At 51.0% G+C, this 20,902-nt stretch overlaps 1 protein-coding gene across 1 annotated transcript in view; it reads right to left on the bottom strand.

The window, feature by feature from the left end:
* MN1 (MN1 proto-oncogene, transcriptional regulator) overlaps window positions 1-19,962 on the bottom strand; it is a 34,971-nt gene extending 15,009 nt beyond the window's left edge. Inside the window, exon 1 of the mRNA XM_030501330.1 lies at window positions 16,108-19,962. Coding sequence (XP_030357190.1) covers window positions 16,108-19,537 — 3,430 coding nt within the window. The 5' untranslated portion in view covers window positions 19,538-19,962. The remainder of the gene's footprint in view (window positions 1-16,107) is intronic.
* Between the last annotated feature and the right edge of the window lie 940 nt (window positions 19,963-20,902).

Raw genomic sequence — 20,902 nt, 5'->3', positions numbered from 1 at the left:
CTTCTGCATCAACCAGGGCTGCTGCACACGTAAACCACCGCTCTACCCACACCTTAAAGCCTGTGAGACACCGAGTCAGTCGGCCCAACAGCAAACCTGGTTATTCCGAAGGCAAAGGTGTTCAGACTGGTCTCCAGGTACCTTCGGAGTGCAAACCTGAGCCACGCTTCTGCTCAAAGACGTGTCTCCCAACAGCAGCATCCCACCCTTCACAGATGAGTGCTCTGTTTACTGGAAATACAGGTATCCATGATAGCATTGCAACAGATTATGCTACCCTTCATCCTTCTCCGAGGTTTGGAGCCTCGCAGCCTCATCTCCCAGCTGCACAGCTGCCAAGGCAGATGAAATGTTGGGCCTGCTGGGCTTAGATAACAGGGTGAGTGAAACAACAGCAGGAGCACCCATCACGAAGGAGACCAGAGGATACGTGGATGAACAGAGAGGAACTCAGTGTCTTCACATACCCACCTTGCCTCCAAGTCCTCCAGGTCTTCCTGGGCAGAAGGCAGCTGTGCTGAAAGAGTTAACCTTGCCTGGAACAAACGCATCTCCTGTTTCTCAGAAAGTCAAAGGCTGGAGCTGGGCTGCCTGCTCCCTGCCTGCTCCCTGCCTGCAGCCTGACCCCTGACATTTCCACTCTGCTTCTCCCTGGCATGGAAAACTTAACCGTAGACAAACAAACAAGTTGGGAGGACAGATAAATGGAAGACAGAGGAGGAGAAAGGGAAGATTTCTCAGATTCCTTGTCATAGGCCTGATTAAATAATAGCAGCCACCACCACCCGTGGGTGAGGGGCTGGCGTTTATCAGTAAACCCTGAAGTCTACAGCAAGACATCTCTGTTTAATTAATCCTGAAAGGGTCCCTTCCCCCTTCGACTTCCCAGGGAGGTTTTCATGGTTTAAAGATACAGCGAGTCCTTTTTAGCTCTTTTCCTCACGAAACACAAGGGCAGAAAGCACCTGTTCAAAACCACAGCCAGGATTTACAAACTACGGCAGATTTCCATCACGTGCAACCACGCAGGCAAACTCCAACGAGAGGGTGTCTTGATTTAGTTGTGCTTAACCCTCTGAAGCGATACACCCAGCAAGTAATAGTCTTACAATGACTTGCTAGAAGCATGCACACACATAATCATAACCAGGAACGGATCTGCAGATTTTACCTGGGTCTCCCACCATTCCATCTTCCGCCTGTTTTCCAAGGGATAATCTGTTCAGTGCTTGATGCAGTTCTACTGTCCCCCATTTTTGTCCAGTTTTCCCATTACTATGGTGGCACCAACATCACTCAGTGATGGAAGAGATTGCACGTACACACAGAGCAAGACAATTACAAACACTCTTGCCCTGGTCTTTCACTTAACTCAGGGAGGCTTCTGAAATCCATTTCAGAAGGTCCCCTGCCCTTTGATCCAAGGTGAGCATTGTACTAGTGCAGAGCACCACAATTTAAGCCATCAACCATGAACAGCGACAAATTGTTACGTCTCTCCACACCTCAGCAGCAGTGGGAGAGGAGCTCTGCTTCCCAGGCACCTTCTTCCTATCACCACATTCAGGGAGCTGCTACATGCCAGCGAGCACCCATCACAGCACCGATGGAAACTCTTGTCCCTGGAAAGTAGACAGAGCACAACCAGTACACATCACATAAGCCAAAACACAGTTTCCAATTGAAGCCACTCTCAACAGACAGCATGGCAGGAAGGGTCTGACAGCAGAGCACTCGGTCCCCCAGGTTAGACAGCCATCTTCAAAACCAGCCAGCCAACCAGCCAACAACCCAACCAGCCAACAACCCTCCATGCACACATATACTTTTTAAAAGTTGACCATGAGACTTCGTCCTTCCCTCTCTCCCTTTTGCTTGTAACCATAAAAACAAGTGTTACTGTTTATTTAACCACTTACCTCCCCCTTTTTCTTTTCCAACATTTCTAAAGCCTTCCCAGCTTCAGAGAATAGTGACACACAAAATGGAAAAATCTAGTATTTCACATTCTTTTTTTTTGGTAAAAGAATACGCATTATTTAATTTCCTAACCCCCCTTTTCCACTCTCTATTTTATTTTTTCCCAAAACTTGTCTAAAGCTGAATGAACCGGTGCTAGAATTAGAGAGATTTATTCTTTTTGGGTGGTGTAAGTTGCAAAAACAGCAAATGAGAAAGTGGAAGAAAATCTCTGAAATCACGCTCTCTGGTGCCATCAAAAGCAAAAAGAAGAGTGGAGGGAAAAGGGAAATTTTGAAAGTCTAAGTTCAAATTGTAAAAGGAAGCTGTATTTCACATCAGCTTTATGAAATTCCCAGGAAAATAAGAAGTCAAACCCAGTTATTTTCTTGAAGATCTATATTCTTAAATACCTGTTTTCAACAGAGTCTCTTTTTTAAAGCAGCACTGGGATGGGGACGAACTGTGATGAACTGAAAAACGTCTCTGTCTACCCAAAAAAAATAAAATCATTCTGCAATGACAAGAGGCAATCCAGTGTATAATCAAAGACAGAATCCTGACACATTCAAAGAGAAAATTATTGTAACAGCAGCGACTTTGAAGATGAGAAGTGGGGTTTTTTGATAGAAACAATGGCCATCAAAATTTCTACTGTAGCAACCAACACTTAAATGCACAACTTAGTATGCAGCGTGCCTGCAGGTACAGCGAGCACCATAGCAAAGTAATTAATAAACTAGTGACGCATAAGAAATCCCTACCTAGCGTGGAACCGAGCAGCGCTCTGGGTGAGTACCACCCACCCAGGGCAGCAAAAGCTTCCCATGACAGGCTCCCTGCTCTTGGGGCATGAACCAGCACAGGAGTGTGAGAGCACAGATGGGAACGCTGCTGCGACTCTTCAGTACCGTTTCCCTTCCAGAGTTACTCCAGACAATCGTTTCTGTGAGGCATTTTTAATTTCATTTTGCACAAAACCCCTCAAGAGTCAATGTCCCCAGCACAAACCTTGGAAGTTACAAAGGACCACCCGGAAATATTTAAATTTCTAATGTTACTTCCATGGAACTGCACATTGGCTGCACAGTGTGAGCCGCAATCTGCACTGAACTGCCATGATTCACAAAAAGTGAATCACAAAAGGGAAATTTTGTGGCTGAATAAATACCTATTGTGTAACCCACCTAATGAGGAGTGTAGTATTTTTCTGTTCTTGGATTGGAAGACTATCGGAAGATGACTCTAAGTAGTCAAAGCCCCACTGCCTATAAATACCCCTTTCAAAACCAGAATTTGGATTAAACTCTGTGTTAGTTCGGAGCAAGAGAAAGAAAACAAACAGATGCCAAGTCTTGAGTAAGGTACCCACCACCTGAACAGAGAGTCACACAGAGTCCCTTGAAGAGTAGTTTGTCACAAAAATGATGCAAAAGGCTGCTCAGCATTACTGCCAAAGTGATTTTTAGTTTGTACATGGAGACTTTGAGTTTTATCAGATCCTTTCCGTGTCTCTCTCATCACAAGTAGCACTTATACAGAGGAGCCATTTTACTAACACTAAGAAAACACCAAACAATTTATTTAGTAAAGCATTTTTTCCACTGCAGCTCAGCAGTGAATAGCTGCTTAAAGCAGGAACCTTCCCATTAGCGCTATTCCTACGGTACAGTTTTGTTCTCACCGTAAAACCCTTTAATTGAAAAGGAAACCATTAAAAAGCACAAATATATGATTTGGTTTTCTGGCTGCTCCTGACCGCGGCACACTTGCTGGGAAGGCTGGGATAACCCCAACACACTCACCTATCCCCCAAAGGAAGGGTGAGCAGATCTGCCACAGCATCCTCTGGCAAGCCAGGTCTCCAGGGGCACCTCCACTGCCATTTCACTGCACCACCAAGGAGGATTTCTTCTTTTAATTAGGCATTTATTTACTTTCTAGAGAAAAGGGATGTATTAAAAATAGTGCCTGTGTGTTTGCAAGGGGCTGTGTGGTGCTGCCCGGTCATGCCACATTCAGGCTCATCACATCTGCTCCAGATGTGCAGTGACGAACTCGTGCCGGGTGACACTGGCAAAGGCCACAATGGGCTTGGCCGTTCTACCCTGGGGCTTCTTCTGGCAGAAATGACCTGTTAAGTGTCTCTGTTGTGTGGTGGCCACAGGCCCAGTAAGAGCACAGCTGGCATATGCACCACAAACCACCCTGCCAGGAAGCACAAATCCAGATGTGGTCACACGGGTAAGAGGTACCCCGTGACACACGCCCTGCGAAGGGACTAGAGTCAAATTGTGACACTGGCCTCTGAACCCAACAACTATTTCCCATAGTGTACCCAGGCAGCCCACAGTAGTCCTTCCAGTGAGATTTAACTAAAGGGGGGGAGCACTGAGGATAAAGACAGATCAATTTTGCTCTAAAATTTTAAATTAAACACTCCTGTTTTGGAAAGAATTTCATTAAGGTGAAAATATAATATAGAAGTACCCATTTAGGAAGAATGTGCTATTAATTCTTAGCAGTGTATGTAGAAGAGAAAATTGAATTTTTATCTAAATGTTTTTTTCTGCATAACCCATTTACAGTATTCTTTTACAGCTCAGTAATGGGAACTTTTCACATTTCTATTTGGGCCAGACCACTGTGGAAGGCAGGCAGCCTTCAAGAACACTTCAAATATAACCCCTTAAAACAGATTCCAAGAGAAGCTCCACAAAAAGGAGGAGAAAGGCCAGTACAGCACATCCTAAAAGACGGTAGGGAAAAGGAATGGAAAAACCCCTCCATCTTAAAGATGTAAACCAGATTTTGAGGGGGAGAGGAAAAACCACATGGTTTAGATTTTTTCTTCCTAAGGGACAAGAAAAGGTTTGGTCTTCCCCCTGTTTTCTTTACGTGAAGCAGGAACAGTTCCTCAGTGCAGTGCACAGGCCCAAACACACGCAAGGAGCAAAATGGTGCCGCATAATTACTGTGAAGAACTGCGCAGGGATGTTCTAAGCTATAACAGTTCCTATTACATACGAGAAAAACAATGTAGGCTATGAAAAACTATTTTTATCATCATAAGCAAGTGCCCATTTCTCACCACAGTTTCATATAATCTAAAACTGAACGTAATCTAAACAATGATGTCAAACAATTGACCCCACGATCCAAGTTTGCTGATGTATTGCCATCAGGCAACAAGAATCAAAAAAGCAGATTTGGCACTGACGGAGCAGTGTTTTACCAGGTTTGCCTAACCCAGGACAAATAAAAGCAAACATTAAATTCAATGTTTTTAGTACTCTTCATTTTATCATCAACTCTCTCAAACCCAAATAAACACAAACCCAAAGTTTACTGGCCTTGTGTTTCATAAACAAATCAACTGGTTCTGCAAACAATGCAGCGGGGCTCACAAAAGCACTCAGCTGTGTGTTTTCTAAGCATTGTTCATTTGACATTCCTCACCTCTTTTTTCCCCCACTTTGTTGGTTTTTCTTAGCTTACTTCTGAAAATCAGTATAACAAAAAATTTTATCTTTCAAAACAGACATTTGCAGCAGTTATGGAAATGCAATTGGACAATGAGTAGTTGTTATTCCCTTCACCTCGCCATACTCCTCACTGCAAAACAGTAATTACAGGCATCTACTTCGATTTTAAGCTTTACAGTAAGCTTTGCCCAAATTTAAGGCCAGCAACCAACCCTTCATTACGCTTAACAGGTAGACATAAAAACATAATTGTATCACAGTCTCTCCAACTGCGTGTTCCTCCAGCTCCTGCAGCTCTCACTTGTCTAATTCAAGGGAGAGATTTTTAATCTCTTCTGTAACTCCAGTATTTCAGCACCATTGACATAAACCACCTCAGAAAAGAACACAGGAAAATACAGGACGATTTGGAAAATCAGCTGGAGCAAAACTTTGCTCTGTTAAACCCCACGTTTCCAAGGTGGCATTTGCCAGCCCGCAGTGGCCAGGCATCCATCGGCACCTTGGGGTGCCCGGAGCACGGCACCCGCCCGGGAACCCAGAGCATCCCAGAACCTGGAGCACTCCGAAGCCTACGGCTGCAAGCGGCAAATCCGTTCCTGCAATTCCTACAACACCTCAGCTGAAGTAAGTGAAACCAGGACAGAGCACGTTAACTGGATTCAAGCACAGGACAAACCCCTTTACCATGTAATGTATAATGCTGCTAATGCACAAAGTGTAAAAGCAAAGACAAACCAAACAATCACAGCTGCCCTGAGCTCCCTGCGGCTTCTCCAACCATCCCATCCCCAGCATTTAGAGCCATCACAACTCACACCCGATCTGCAGACAGCTACAAGGAATTAACGATGATGGTTCAGAACTTCCCAGTTATGGTAAATAACAATAAAAAAGAACCAGAATGAAGAAGTGTTTTGCCATTCTCTCGTTTTGTTATCTGCCTATCTCAAAATAGCTCCTATCGATTTTAATTACACTTGAGACAGTCCTATTTTTTCCTCTGCCTCTAAAACGACGGCGTGGTAGAGAGCACAGGGAGCTGGGCTGCGAGCTGTTCCACCCAGCATAAAAAGAACAGCATGTGCCTATATTTAGAGGTAGAGAAAGGAACTACAGCATCCAGGGGAAAAAAATCATACTGATTTTATCTTCAAAAAAGCACTTATGTTTTTGGTTTGTTTAAATCAAGAATGTGTTGCAAGTGTTTGACCCTATATCCAGCAACAATAAAATCTGTTCCATCATAAAATACCAGCTGCTTTGCACTTTGAAAGACAATACTATTTTTGAAGTGTTTCAGAAGTATTGTCTCGTAGATTGTAGTAATTTTTGTTATGATTACTGAGGAATTCCTTTTTTTTTTTTTTGTAGAATACAAACAATAGGCACATTTATTATTTTCTTGCTTTTAAGATTGTTTGGTGTGAAATTTGAGCATTTTCAGATTAAGCAAAAAAAGTTTTTTAGCCTAACATGTTGGCACCGATAAAAATTAACAAAACAAGCGAGTCAGATCAAAACTACTAGATGCGAACAGTTACCTGACTGCCTGACACGTCCAAGGGACACCCTGTGTGCAGCACTATTACATCCAGACCATTCTAGGTTGGAGTCACACCAGAGGATGGACACCTCAGACCTCACTCAGGTCCTGGTGGGGGAGGACCCTCCTCTCCTCTCGCCCAGAGGAGAGCAGTGGAGCAGAGGAGCCCACCCGCGGTGGTGCTCCATCCCCAGGCGCCTGGAGGAGGAGTGAAAACCCACCTCGCATCAAGCTACTTCCACATCATTTCAATTTCTTTTCCTCTTGCTCAGACTGAGAAATTCATTTAGAAATTCACTCACACACTGGATCACAACTGCCATAACTGCGGGTTTTTGTTGCTTTTCCAGGAGAGGAGAAAGCTGCATTGGGGAGAGCGGCACAATTGCACCATCCTCACCAAACACACTGGCAGAAGAAGTAATCGATGCAGAAATGAGGTTACCAAGCAGGACAAGACACTCTCAGCTCTACATTCTCCCCTGCCCACACACATTGCCTGACCATCGCAGCCAGACCCCAGTGGCATGCTCCATCTGGCACCGTTCAGTCCCAGGTGCCAGCCTCTGACGGGCACCCAAGTGCCCAGACTCATCCCCAAGGTCCCTCCAGCTCTTGCCGACATGGGACCCCACCACAGGCCTGACCAGCATCCTCTGCCAACGCCCCCATGGCACCGCGGCGAGGCTCCTCTGGCAGCCACACGGCCAAACGCCGCCTGATTTCTCTCGTTTGGACTGTAAATCTTTAGCAGTGGGAACATCTCCCGGGTTTCTAAAGCACTGTGTCAATTTATGGCACAATAAATATGATCTTAAATAATAAAAATAATAATAGAGTGGGACCTGAATATGGACTGCACAGCAATTTAAATCAACCATAAACCCAAGTATCCGTAAGTGCAATGGGAATGACTTGACCAACTGTGCCATCTAGCCAGGAGCCGGGAACACTCAGGCAGACGCTCCCTCCTGCCTGCTCTCACCAGACAGACAATCCCAGCATCATCTCCAGCAGCGGAAGGGAGGGAGGCTCAGCCCTGCTCCCTGGGGACAGCCCTGCTTGCAGCGCATCTGCGCCTCTCAGACAACCTTCATCTCCAGCATCCCTGTTTCCCAACACCTCTCTTGTCCAAGACCAAAAGGCTCTAAAATGTCATCGTGGAGGAAGATCACAACCGCCCCAAACAAAAATTAGTGAAAGATTTTTCTAGGAAAGAGGTGCTAAAATTCTGACCAGGTAATATCCCCGGCCCAGCCTTCACTCCCGGTGAGAATATGGGAATATGGGAATAGAGCATTTACATCTTTCTAGCAAAATGGTTTCAGGCTACAGGAGAAAAAAAAAAAAAAAAAAAAGAAGAGAAAAAGTGGTGCCTTTCTCAAACTGCATTTTGGGAGAGGATCAAGGGGAGGAAGGAAGGATATGACTCTTTTCAGGAGTGTTTAATGTATTTGCTTCACACAGCGAATTAATATTCTCAATTTTAAATCAGGAGTATATTCTTAATTAGGGTATGAAATGTTTTAAAATCTTCCTCACTTTACAAATGGCTGCTTTTTCAATTAACTGTGCTTCCTCAGCCTCAGGATGATCTTTCTATTAGCAATACAAATGCTTTCTAATATTTTCTGAATACTAATTCACAAAATTAATTAAATGCAGACTTAACTCTGAAAACATATATTTTACTACAAAAAACCGCTGTCTCCCAGCTCCTGACTGATTCCAGGCTTCTCTGTGATCAAGTCCTAAAGGCCCAGCAGTCGGAAATGAAGGTAAGAGAGTGAAAAGAAACAAAGGTAGCAACTCAGCTTCTTCATCTCGCTTTTTAAAAGCTCAGGATGGGGGGAAGAAAAGACAAATATCCACAAGTTCAAGCAAAGTGGCCACAAGAACGGGGCCGAAGCACCATCCCCAACACCATGCTCTGCAGGAGAACCCCGTCAGAGCTCACACATGTGCTCTTTGTGTTTAAACTCAAATAAACTGTATTTATTTTAATGTAAAAAATTCTATCAAAGCGACTCTTAAATGTAACTAGATTTCTGCTTACCAAAATGAAGAAAAAAAGCTTCTTTAGACAAATCTTCAAAGCTAGTAAGAACGTAGACAGCACGGTGTCGTGCACTGCGCTGTTCTGTTAAATACTGAACAGACACAAATACGTCTCCTCAAATTGAAACCAAACAGTGAAGGCTCCCAGCAGAAGGTGAGCGTGCAGACAGGGCACGGTTCACCTCAGGAGCTTCCCGTGAGTGACAGACACGTGCATCTTGGGGAGGGAGAGCGTAAGGTGTGACAGAACAGCTATTGTCCAACGGGGCAAGACAGGATGTAGGAAAACTTCATTTAAAAATGGCCAGCATGGATCAGACCCAGTCCCATGGGAGAGGGATGCACTGTAGGTCAGAGTCGGGTGTCTCGCAAGGCCATAAGCCCAGTACACGCAGCTGCTGATCACACTCTTACCATGACACTTGTACCGTCACACAAAATAACCCAAGTACGGGGGAGAAGACCATAAGAAAAGCAGCAACCAAAGTATTTTCGTATCAGTATATGGATAAAAAGTGCCACACTAAGAGGGTGCATTTCTAGATCTTACCACTCATTACAGCAACTACGGAAAATGCATTTCCCACACGCCCGTGCTTTTGTCATTTGCCAGGAGATGAGCAGAACGTGAAGACTTAGAAGGCAGGGCATGGGGGGAGACAAGGAGAAGGAGTGCTGGAGGGGAGCAGCAAAGCAAAGTCATCTAAGATGTTCACTTTGAAGTATTAAGAAAGCTTGTAAAAATTAATGGATTAGACCTCCAGCTGTTCAATTCTCAGCTTTAAATTTAAAAGGTATTTGACTTTGGAACATTGGCACATAATCCATAAAATATATTTATATTTTTTAAAAAAGAAATAATATCTTTGCATTAAAAAGGGTCACTAATAATTCGTAATGTTTTAACTGCACCAACGCGAAAGTGTTTTGCAAAAGAGAAGCAGCTAACTACAAAGAGTACCAGCATTTTTACATAAGCTAGTCATGGTCTCACTGTGCAAACTGCATCCATCTACAGAACAGCAAAAATTCAGATTTATCTTTTAAAAGTTGAGAAATCCAACCAAGATCAGAAGGTCAGGACAGACCTTGAGTTTCCTGAACATTCCACAGCTTCACCTACTTGATTTCCATAGGGTGCCCTGCCCTGCATCCCTTACTCAAGGACTGGTCTGAGGAAGTGCACAAGCAACCCATGTTCTAAATATACCTCATCAATGGAAGCACTCGCTTCTAAAACACCCCTCAAATAAATGAAACCAGAATAATTCTGTATTTAAAAACCCAATGCACCAATCTTTAAAATGTCCTGCAAACTGTAAGCACATATTTACAGGCACAAACTCTGCTCTTTCCAAGGGAAAAGCCAGGACAGTTTGACTGACAGTGCTGGAGCCGGGTGGCAGCGGGTGCCCGCTGCGCGGTGTCCGTGCCGCCTGCACACAGAGCGCTCCAGCCAGAGCACGGGAAGGACGATCTGCTTGCTGCTGGTGATAAAACAGGGAAGGATCCCACTACCCACAGCCTGGCTACTCTTTCCTCATATTCTCAATGTGCTCTAGGAATTAAGTAATTAAACTGTTTATGGTATTTCAGTAAATTTAGCATTAAAAAAGCATCTGTGTCAGGCCACCTGAAGATTCATTTAGAGCTGGCTCTACACATTCTGTGGAAACTCCACTCACACTTGTATTTAACAGAAATACACAAGAAACCACAGACTGAAAATGCACAGTAATTTGTCTAGTACTAAAATTTTATATGGCCACATAAAGACATTTTGCTGTAGCAAAACCTTTCCCTCGTACAGAACACTGCAGCAGCTAGAGTCAGCTGTTACAAATAAAAGCAGCCTATATACTTTTAGGTTAGACTTTTGTTTAATGCCTTATCTTTTCCTCTATACAAGTAACAACAAACTGCATCTGTAGGTATTGCTCATGAATAACAAAAAGCTTTTTGCTTTTTAGCAAAAAGCTATTTGCAGTTTTATGGCAGGGCATTCCACTAGCTCAAGGGTAAAAACACAGGTATCGCACGTTAAAAATTAAGAGCAGACATGGTGTAATACATCACAGATCAGAATAAATCTGTGCTGTCATCTAAGCTCATATATAAATATTAAGTCTAATTCATTTCCTTTTACATCATATGTAAAGATCTGAAGCACACTCACACACCAATTTCAAGAAATAAATCCCCCAAAGTCAGTCTCACGCACTCGCTCACACTCAGTGTGCACAGAACAACCCAGCAAAGACTAACCTCACAACTGAACATGCCAGCATAAAATAACACCAAAGACAGCACCAAATCGGTCATTCGCATTAATTCAGTGCAATCCACTAAAATAAGCAGAACAGGTAAATATAAAGACCAAAAATTAATGGACAGACAGACAGAAGGATGGATGGATGGATGGATGTAAAGGCAAACAGGGTGGCTATGGTAGTTACTGAAACGCCAATAAATTCACACATTTCCTGCATTAAATATCTCAGTGCATTACAGCAGCAACAGCAAATACTATTGAGAACTCTGCCCCTTGCCTCTCTCATGTTTGCCGTAAAGGTCTACAAACACTCTCCTGCAGAGTGTTTATAAAACAAAGGAAAACGTTTCCAAACAGGACCATTTTCTATTAGAAAACATTAAAAATGACAGTCGCTCAAAGTAAACAATAGAGTGTTCCTGTCATCCACAGGAAGCCAGGCAGGGGCAACCTCTCCATTTTTATTAACAAGTCAGAAGAGTTTAAAAGATCATATTAAACCCAAACCTCATGCACACTGAACTCTCTCCTATGATATGCAACGAGAGTATTCTGTCCTCATAAATCTGCATGCTAATCCAGAGAGTTTATTAAAGATGTGTATTTCATATCTGTGGAGTAGATCACGTAACTTCTTGGCAACGGCAACAGCATTTTTTTTTTTTTTTTCACTAACTGTTAAAATTCCTTGTGTAAGTTTAAACGGCCCTTTCAAGCAAACAAAGCAGTGTCAGGAATCACAGATCCATCGCTGCAAAGCGCGCTGAGCTCCGTCTCTGTGAACTCATTTCCAACGTCCTCACTACACAAAACCCGTTCCAATCACACGCTGCCTGCAATGATATTTACGTGTTTGAAATACCTCACAAGGGGTCTAACAAACTCAGTCTCAGTAACACAACCAGTCCCTTGGTAAAGCCTCCAACAGAATTTAGCAGTATTTAAAATAAAAGCACACAGCTTTTATTAGCTGTGAACATAGTACGAACATAGTACGAAGAGAAAGAAAACAAAGGCTCCTCGCTGCATCTGGACCAAACCTGACCTTTGTTAATGTATTTGGTGGTAATTTACAGACATTTGACGCTGCTTGTCAAGAGTTCTGGCCTGTTGGCTCATTCAAGGGGTAGGTTCAGTGTTACGATGAAATATTAACAAAAACTCAGAGATGGAAACTAACCATGCTGCAAACTGCCCGCGCCCACCAGCTCGGACAGAGGAGCCCAACAGCCACCGAGCCACTGAACACATTCTGATCTTTTCCAGTCAGCACCTGCATGGCTCTGGGTTACACAGGGACATCTTCACCTGACATCTGCAGTATGGGACCTTCAAAATTTCAATTAAAAACTATAAACAAAGCCCCGCCACCACCTGATTGCTGGGTTTCTAGAGAACACTGATCAACACTGCACTGAAGGGGAAATTGTTCTGGTTCAGCCAAACCAGCCAAAGCAAAACCCCATTAAACTGGACCGGGGTTTTTAAGTTAATTTGATCTGGTTATTCTTTCTCAGCTAGAGCTGCGGTGCTGAAGTCAACACAACCTCTCTGGACTCACTGTTATTGTATCTCACTCCCAGCTCTGGCTGCATGGCAGAGGAAGACATGAAATCCTAGAAAGCTTTTTTTTTTTTTGGGGGGGGGGGGAGGAATCCCAAGCTATCAGCCACTTTACATAAAACACATTATGTATCCGAGAGAACTCCTCATGGAAAATTCACATTTCAGGAAAGAGCAACATCCAGCCAGCATTAATAATATTAAATTCAGAAACAAAATGTGCACACTCACACAGGGCTCGCTAAAGGCCATCACTAAATGGTGTTGGTGTGGACACATAACACGGGCACCCACAGCATGGTGTCTGAAATAACGTTATTTGCTCCCAGCCACCTTCAAACCTCACAGCTGGCACAGATTGCCAGGTATGAGGAAATCCTGTTAATGCCAGCTGGAGAAAAAAGAGATGAGCCGTAAGGAATGTGACCGACCAGCCACTAAAACAACTCAAACAAGTTGTATCCCCCCGTAATCCGGGCAATAGCCGAGTATTTGAAAAGTTCCCAATCCGCCGTGGTTTGGGGAGCCTGCCCGTGACAGCTGCACCCCGCCACCGGCACCGCAGCCGCCGGTCCCCGGCTCCGCGTAAGAGCGCGGTGGGAATGCGGCCGGACGCGCACCAGCGCTCCGCCGATGGGATGCCGCTCGCCTCCGCCCGTCCCTGCCTGCCCCGAGCCGCCGGTGCACGGCAGGGCCACACCAGGAGTCAATGCCCCAGCGCCGTCCTCCGCCACGGCAGGTGGGATTAAGCAGCCACCACCAGTGGCTGTGTGAACTTGGGGCTAACGACCAGCCTCACCCTTATTAACACCGCACACTGCTGCAAACGGGGAACGGCTCTGAGCACGGTCAGGAGCTGCTGGGAATTCGGAGGAGCGCTGCCCGCGTTCACCCTGCCCCTGTACACGGGGGAGCTGCTGGATGCAAATCCCAGCCGGTCAAAACGACTTAAAACCTCGGCCACTGGATAAATAAGCCTTGTCTTCAACACAGTTTCAAATACTCAGGGGCACCGCAATGTGAAGTTAAATTATTTCTACCAACAGCCTGTTCTGTTTCATCTATTGTATCTTTATCACTTCCAACAACAGTTAAAGTAAATTCGCTGCTGGTCTGTGTGAATTTCCTCATCCGAAGAACCAGCCCATTCAAATCCTTCAAGTGACTAAAGTGTGAAACAAAATGAGTGCCTCTCTGCATTGTTGTAAAACTGGTTTGCTATTTTGTGTTAAGCCTCTGAAATACTAAAACATATCCTTATATAGGAACACTGATTAAATGGTTTTCCTTCCAAGTGATGAACTGTTTTAACAGCAACATTGTGGTTATCGTGACCAGAAAGCAATTACTTATTTCACTAGATGTTACTAAGAATAGCGGTGATCAAAGTGAACGTAGGAGTGCTGCTAAAGACGTTAAAGAAAGCATCGCTCCATATGACACACATACACAAAATATAAATAATTTTAAGCCAAATTACACTTTTAATAAATGTGCTGCTCAGGATTAAATCACTGCTCAGGATTAATTTTTTTTATCCCTAAGTTACTCTTTAAAAATCTATTTCTAAATAGAGCATGGAGTGCAGCTCTGCAGATCTGTATGCATGTGTGAGGGCACATATAACGGGGTGTGTGTGTATTGTGAGAGAACGTATATATGTATTTGAGTCTGCCAAGGTAGAAGTGACAGGAACTGTGATTTGTGCTAACTAGCTATTGATCCAGTCAGATCTAGATGTTGTGTACAAGAAACAATAAAAGAGAAGGGGCCAGGAAGGATGCTGTGTGCAACTCCATTTAAAAATGGAAAAGAAGGGCCCCAAACAAACCAATTTATGTCCTTGCCTGGGTGAAGCATGGAGAATGCTGATGGGCTTCCCAGAGTCTGCTGTGCATGCTAAACACTCCCGCTTGAAATGAGAGGCTCCTGCGCTGGGCATTAAGCATGAACAAAGAGACAAACCGTGGGGGCTAGGATTCACGCTTCAGAAAGCCAAAGCTGGAAAGCCAACCAGAACCAGGGGTAGGGAATCGCCCAGTTTTCAAACCAGCTCCCTCCTGATTTTCCCAACACCTTCCTTAGCGAAATTACTAAACGCGGAGGACTGTAAAAAGTCAGTCTGTGCCACCAGCTGTAATGAAAACCATTTCAAACTACCCGAGCGGCACCAAACCAGCAACTTTCCTAGGCAAAATAATGAGTTTATATCGCATAAATTACACACGTGTACTTAGAGCACATCAGAAATTGCCTCCGTGCGTCCACGTAGCAGCACGTGCACTTGCACCTATTGTAATGTTCACCCACACGGTCAGGCAGTCTGGAAAATATGGCTTTGATAAGATAAAATAGAAGCCAGTTGAATCTATAATAATCTTTATCTTAAACAGCTTTTCTAATAGAGGGCTTTCCATTAAAATATTTTTTTTCCTGAGCTTGGGGAATTATGATGCCCTCTGGACATGGGGAAGGATCAAAAATGACAACTAATGTTGAAATTAAACATCTGTCAACTAAGCAAGTTTTCTACCAGCAGAGCCAGAGCCTTGTTTTAAATTGCCTTCCTATTAAAGAAAATAAAAAAAAAAAAAAAATGTTAAGAGCCTTTCAGCTCAGTATTGCACCGCTGGTAGGCTCCTACTGCAAGCAGGGAAATACCTGGCACCGGAGGGACAGCACCGCTCCCAGCGTGTCTGCACGGCTCAGGAAAAGCCCTCTGACAGTTTGGGGGAAATGGCTGGAAGGCTTGGCCAGTGTGGGGCTTGGGGAGCCCCCCCCCAGCACCCCACACCCACAGGGTTCTGTGGGGAGCCCCCTACTCAGTGCCCCATGCCTGGGAAGCATGGCTGGGGCTTCACCTGGAGCCCCCTGCTCAGCACCCCAAGACCCTACACCAGCCTCGCAGGGGGGCAGCCGCTCCACAGGAGGCGCGATGGGGATGATGGCGGCAGAGATGCCATGGACCAGCATCACCCGGTGCTGGTTGGGCAGGGGGTGCTTCATCCCTGACACTGGCCCCCCCAGCAAAGCCACCCGGCATCCTGTGGCCCCAGTCTGGTGCAGGAATGCACCCAGCACCCACTGAGGTCCCCACCATGGGCCTGAGGCCAGCGTGTGCCCAGCGCCCCAGGGCCAGAGCCCTACCACCTGCCACTTCCCCTTCCCCGAGCTGCCCACCATCCCCCCTTCATGGGCCAGCACCCGCACGGGATGACGGATACCTTCTTTGCTGGGATTCGGGGGCTTGGGCTTCTCCCAGGGCACCATGGGCTTGTCCTCCTCCTGCCCCTCCATCAGGGCCTTCTCACCGGGCAGGTACCAGGTGGAGTTGTGCTCCGCCATCAGGGAGTCCAGGTCGATGGTGCTCATGGTGCCTTTGACACCCTCTGAGCAGCAGCTGCCCAGGTCGCTGTCCCCGTTCTGCCCCGCGCACTCCCCCTTCTTGCTCTTCAGCCCCAAGGGCTGGTCTTCCGAGATGCTGAACTGCTGCCGCTGGAGCTGGATCTGTGCCTGCAGGATCTCCAGGGGGTGGATCTCGTCCTGGGCCGAGGTGCTGGTGGGGGTCCGCACCTGCTCCATGCTCGGCGTGCCAGGGTGGGTGCCCGCCGTGGTGCTGAGCCCATAGCTGTCAGGGGTCGAGGTAGATGTACTGAGGAGGCCAAGGGCCAGGGGCTTCTGTCCGTTGAGAAGTGCGTGCTCCCCGCGGGACAGCTTGGGCGAGCCGCCCAGCAGCGGGCTGCGGGTGGGCTTGGAGGCGGCATTGTCGGAGCTGGAGGACACCTCATCCTCGTTGCCGTAGCTGGTGCTGACCTCGTCGGGAAAGTCCACATGTGGGGAGCTGCCGTCCGACTTGGTCACGCTCTGGATGCCACTGTCCAGGGAGGACATCAGGTCAGGCTGCTCCCCCAGCAGCAGCTCGCCGCCCTTGCCCCAGGAGGGTGATGTCAGGGGCTTGTCATGGGGGGTGCCCCCACCACGCTCTGTGCCTGCGGCCCCCGGCGGGCCCCCCGCAGCTGCCGGCTGCCCCGGGCTGACACCAGCCCCGCTGCCCTCGGTGGCCGAGAACTTCTCGAAGAAGGTGCCAGGGCTGACGTGCCCGCTGTCCCGTTTCCGGCGGCCCCGCCCCCGCCCGCCACCCGCCTTCCCCTCGCCGCTGGCCGCCGGCTCCAGCGCGAAGCCGGGCGAGAGGCTGCTCTCGGCGGGCAGCAGCGGGGCCGTGCCCGGTGCCTTGCCCGCGCCTCCCCCGCCGGCTGGTGGCCCCGGCGGGAAGTAGTCTGGGGCAGCGGGCGGTGGCGGGTCAGGCTCGGCCTGGCTGAGCTTGCGCTTGGCCTCGGCCGGGCTCTTCTTGTTGAAGGTGACGTTGAGGTTGGGGGCGCCCAGGCTGGCGATCATGTTTTGGCAGGCGGTGGAGAGGGCGGCCAGGCAGCTCTGCCCGAAGACGTTGTCCTTGCTGGCCGGCTTGCTGAAGGAGCCCAGCGAGAGGGCGCCCAGCTTGCTGGCGGCAGGCCGCGGCGGTGGCGGCGGGGGGAACTCAGGTGGGGGTGGTGGGTACGCACCCGGTGAGGCGCTGAGAGCGGGCGCAGCCCCGTGAGCCGCTGGCTGCCGCGCCGCCGCCGCAAAGGGGAAGCCGGGCTGGGCAGCGAAGTCGGCAGGACCGCGGCGCTCGGCGGGGGCACTGGGCAATGCCACGCCACCGCCCGGCGACTGCAGCTGCGAGAGACCACCCATGGCAGGAGCAAAGGGCGGGTGGACACCAGGCGAAGGCAGGGCCTGTGCTGGCCCCTCGCCCGCCATCCGCAGCGGCTCCTGCAGCCCCAGCCCGCCAGCGCCCGGCCGGAACAGCACGGCAGTGCCACCCGGCTGTAGGCCCAGCTCGTGGGGGGCCGCCTCGGCCGGCAGCCCCGGTGCCACCATGCGCCGCGGCAGCAGCTCCCCAGGTGGCGGCGGCCCCGCGAACCAGGCGCTGTCAGGGGCCAGATGCGGTGCTGGTGGGTCGAAGCCACGGCCGCCACCGGCCTCGCGCTCGAAGGCAGGCGGGGGCAGGCCGCCGGGCGGGCCCACCTCGCCATGGTGCCCCAGCTGCTGCAGGCTGGGCGGCCGCAGGCGCTGCTGGCTGCGCGAGGCCATCTGCTTCATCACCAGCGCCGCGTTCTGGCGCTGCGCCAGCGCCGGGTGCTCGGGGCCACCGTGCGGCAGCGGCCCCCCGAAGGCCTCGGGCGCCGGCGGGGTGAAGTCGCCGGGCAGGCCAGGGTAGGCCGTCGGGGAGAGGTGGCTCTCCATGGCCGGGCCATGCATGCCGCTGCCCCAGGAGGTACAGCGCTCGACGCCGGGGTTGCCAGGGAAGTCGAACCGTGGCCTCTTGGCGACGCTCACGTAAGGGGCATCGAAGTGCTGCAGTCTTTGATTTGGTGGCTGTTGCGGAGGAGGGTGCTGCATATTAAACACAGGGTCGGTGTAGGGATGCATATTCCTGTTCTCCAGTCTGTGAATAGGGTATTCAAACTGTGCATGCTGGTTCTGCATTATGGGCCCATTGTCCTGCAGGTTGGGGTTGGGAGCATTGGCTTCTGTTTGCTGTTGCCTAGGGATGGCTGGCGGGCAGGAGTTCTGTCTGGCCAGCAAGCCCGGCGGCGGCTGCTGCGGCGGTTGCGGTGGCGGCTGCTGCTGCTGCATCAGTGGGTGCCTGGCGCTGGCCCCCGGCTCCAGGCTGGCGGACATCTTCCGCGTCCCCCCGAAGCGCTCGAAGAAGACGCCGTGCTGCTGCGGCGGGTGCGCCTTGGCCACGGCCATGCCCGGTGCCCGCGGCAGGGCGGGTGCCCCGGCGTAGCTGCCGCCCGCTGGCACCTGCCGCCCGCCACCGTAGTGCGGCAGCTGCCCCTCGGGCTCCGACGGCGAGAACACGGGCAGCTCGAAGTGGCCGGCAGGGCCGTCGCCGGGGTAATTGTATTCCAGCGAGTCTACGCTGCCCTGCGCAGGCAGCCGCCGCTGCTCCAGGCCGTGGGGCTCGGAGGAGCCGGCCGCCGGCAGCCCGTGGAAGGAGGCGGCGCGGTTGGGGGACTGGTCGAGGGGCAGGCAGGGCGCCGGCACGGCGTGGCTGGAGCCGCCGGCGCTGTGGTGCTGGAAGTCGGGCAGGTTCCCGGGGCGCTGCTGCCCGAAGCCCTCGCCGCCCTGGCCCTCGGCCATGTGCTCGTAGCCGTCGGCGAACGCCGTCTGCCCGCCCAGCGCACCGCTGTAGCCCAGGAGCCGGCCGCCGTGCACGCAGGAGGCGCCGGGGTCGGGCCCGAAGTTGCCGCCGAAGTGCGGGGGGTGCTGGTGCGGGTGGTGGCCGCCGCCGTGGCCGCCGTGCGCCGTCTGCCCGCCGAAAAAGCCGTGCACCGGCGGCTGCATGCCGCCGCCGTGCAGCTCGGCGGGGCCACGGCCCGGGAAGCCGTAGGCGTCCGCGGGCAGGCTCATGTTCATGCCCAGGAGGGGCGGCTCGCCCAGCGCGCTCAGGGCCGGGTCCACCGCCGCCGCTGCCGCCGGGCCGCCGCCGGGGAAGGCCGGCGCCTTGAAGTGCGCGCTCATGCTCAGTCCGGGCTGGCCGAAGCCCCGCTCCGCCTGTCCGCCGCTCCGGCTGCTGCTCTGCGGCTCGAACTGCTCCAGCCCGAACATCCTGCGCGGCTCCTCAGCAGGGCATGGCCGCTCCGCTCCGCGCCGTTCCGCCGTCCCGCTCCGCACCGCTCGGCCGCTCCGCTCACATCCTGCCGCGCCTCCGCGCCGCTGGCACCGGCCGCCCGCCCGCGCTCGCCCCGGCGGCTCACCGCTCGCTGCCCGCCCGGCGCCGGCCGCGATGCGCTGCCCGAGAGCCGACGGGGCGGCGCGCCGCCGCTCATAGGCTCCGGCGCCCGGGAGCTGCGCGCCGCATCGCCGGCCCGCCGTGCGCTGCCCGCGGCTCGCAGGGCTCGGGCTCCGGCGGCGGCAGCGGGGCCGGGGCGGCGGGGCGAGCGGCGAGGCCGGCGCTGCGTGCGGGCGCTGGGAGGGCTGCGCCGCGCTCCCCGCCGCGCTCCCTCGCTCTCACCCGGCGCTGGCGGAGCAGCAACAAGTTTTGCATTTCAGCGATGAATTTCAGCTATCGGGGCTGCGCCAATGAGCGCGCGCCGCCCGGGGCGGGGCTCGCCGTTAAGGTGGCTCCGCCGCCCGCCCGGCCCCGCGCCCCGCCCCGCGCCCGGTGCCGCCGCCGCTGCTCCCGCGGAGCCCGGGAAGCGGGAGGCACCGCGGCCGGAACCGACCGGAGGGACCCGGACCGGGACGGCCAGTGCCGCCCTCCCCGCCAGCCCGAGACAAGAGCGGTTCAAGCGGCCCCGGCACCGCCCGCGAACCCCCGGCGCGCCCCGTCGGGCCCGCCCGGGCCGGCAGCCGGAGGGGAGCTGGGCGTTAGCGGGAGCGGGGAAGTCCGAGCCCAGTGTTCCCGTGGGGACAAACCCCCTCTCGGGTCCGGGGCACAGAATGTGCCGACGGGATGAGGCGCGGCTCGCGCACGCGGTGCTGTAAAAGAAAAAAAAAAAAAAAAAAAACAAAAATGAAAATGACTCCCACCAAAAACCCCGGGATCTATTAAATAAGCACCCGCGCGGTATTTGTATATGGCAGGAGAGTTTTAAGGGGATTTTTTTTCTGCAGGATCAGGATGCTGCGCTGTGATTAAATATTGATTTTGTGTAATTAGTTTTCATGTGAACTATCCTCCTTGCTGATGGCTTGGAGATTTCAGAACTCGAGAAGAAATGGAATTGGACAAGGAAATTATTACATAGCAAAGTGACGGGGGGGCCGCGGGGTGTGGGGCTGGCACCGGGGCACGGCGCAGAGCGTGTGCGCGGCCCGACAGCGTCACAAAGGAACAGGGTGTGAGGGGTGTCCCGCTCCATCGCTGCGGGAACGGCGGCCACGGGGGCCGGAGGGTGGGGGTAAAAGGAGGGAGCCGCCGGCCCGTGTGTCCGTGTCCCCGCAACGCCGCCGCGCCCCGCTCTGCGCCTG

The sequence above is a fragment of the Strigops habroptila genome, chromosome 11, assembly GCF_004027225.2.
Source record: "Strigops habroptila isolate Jane chromosome 11, bStrHab1.2.pri, whole genome shotgun sequence".
NCBI classification, from domain to species: domain Eukaryota; kingdom Metazoa; phylum Chordata; class Aves; order Psittaciformes; family Psittacidae; genus Strigops; species Strigops habroptila.
This window is presented reverse-complemented; position numbering and strand designations above follow the sequence as displayed.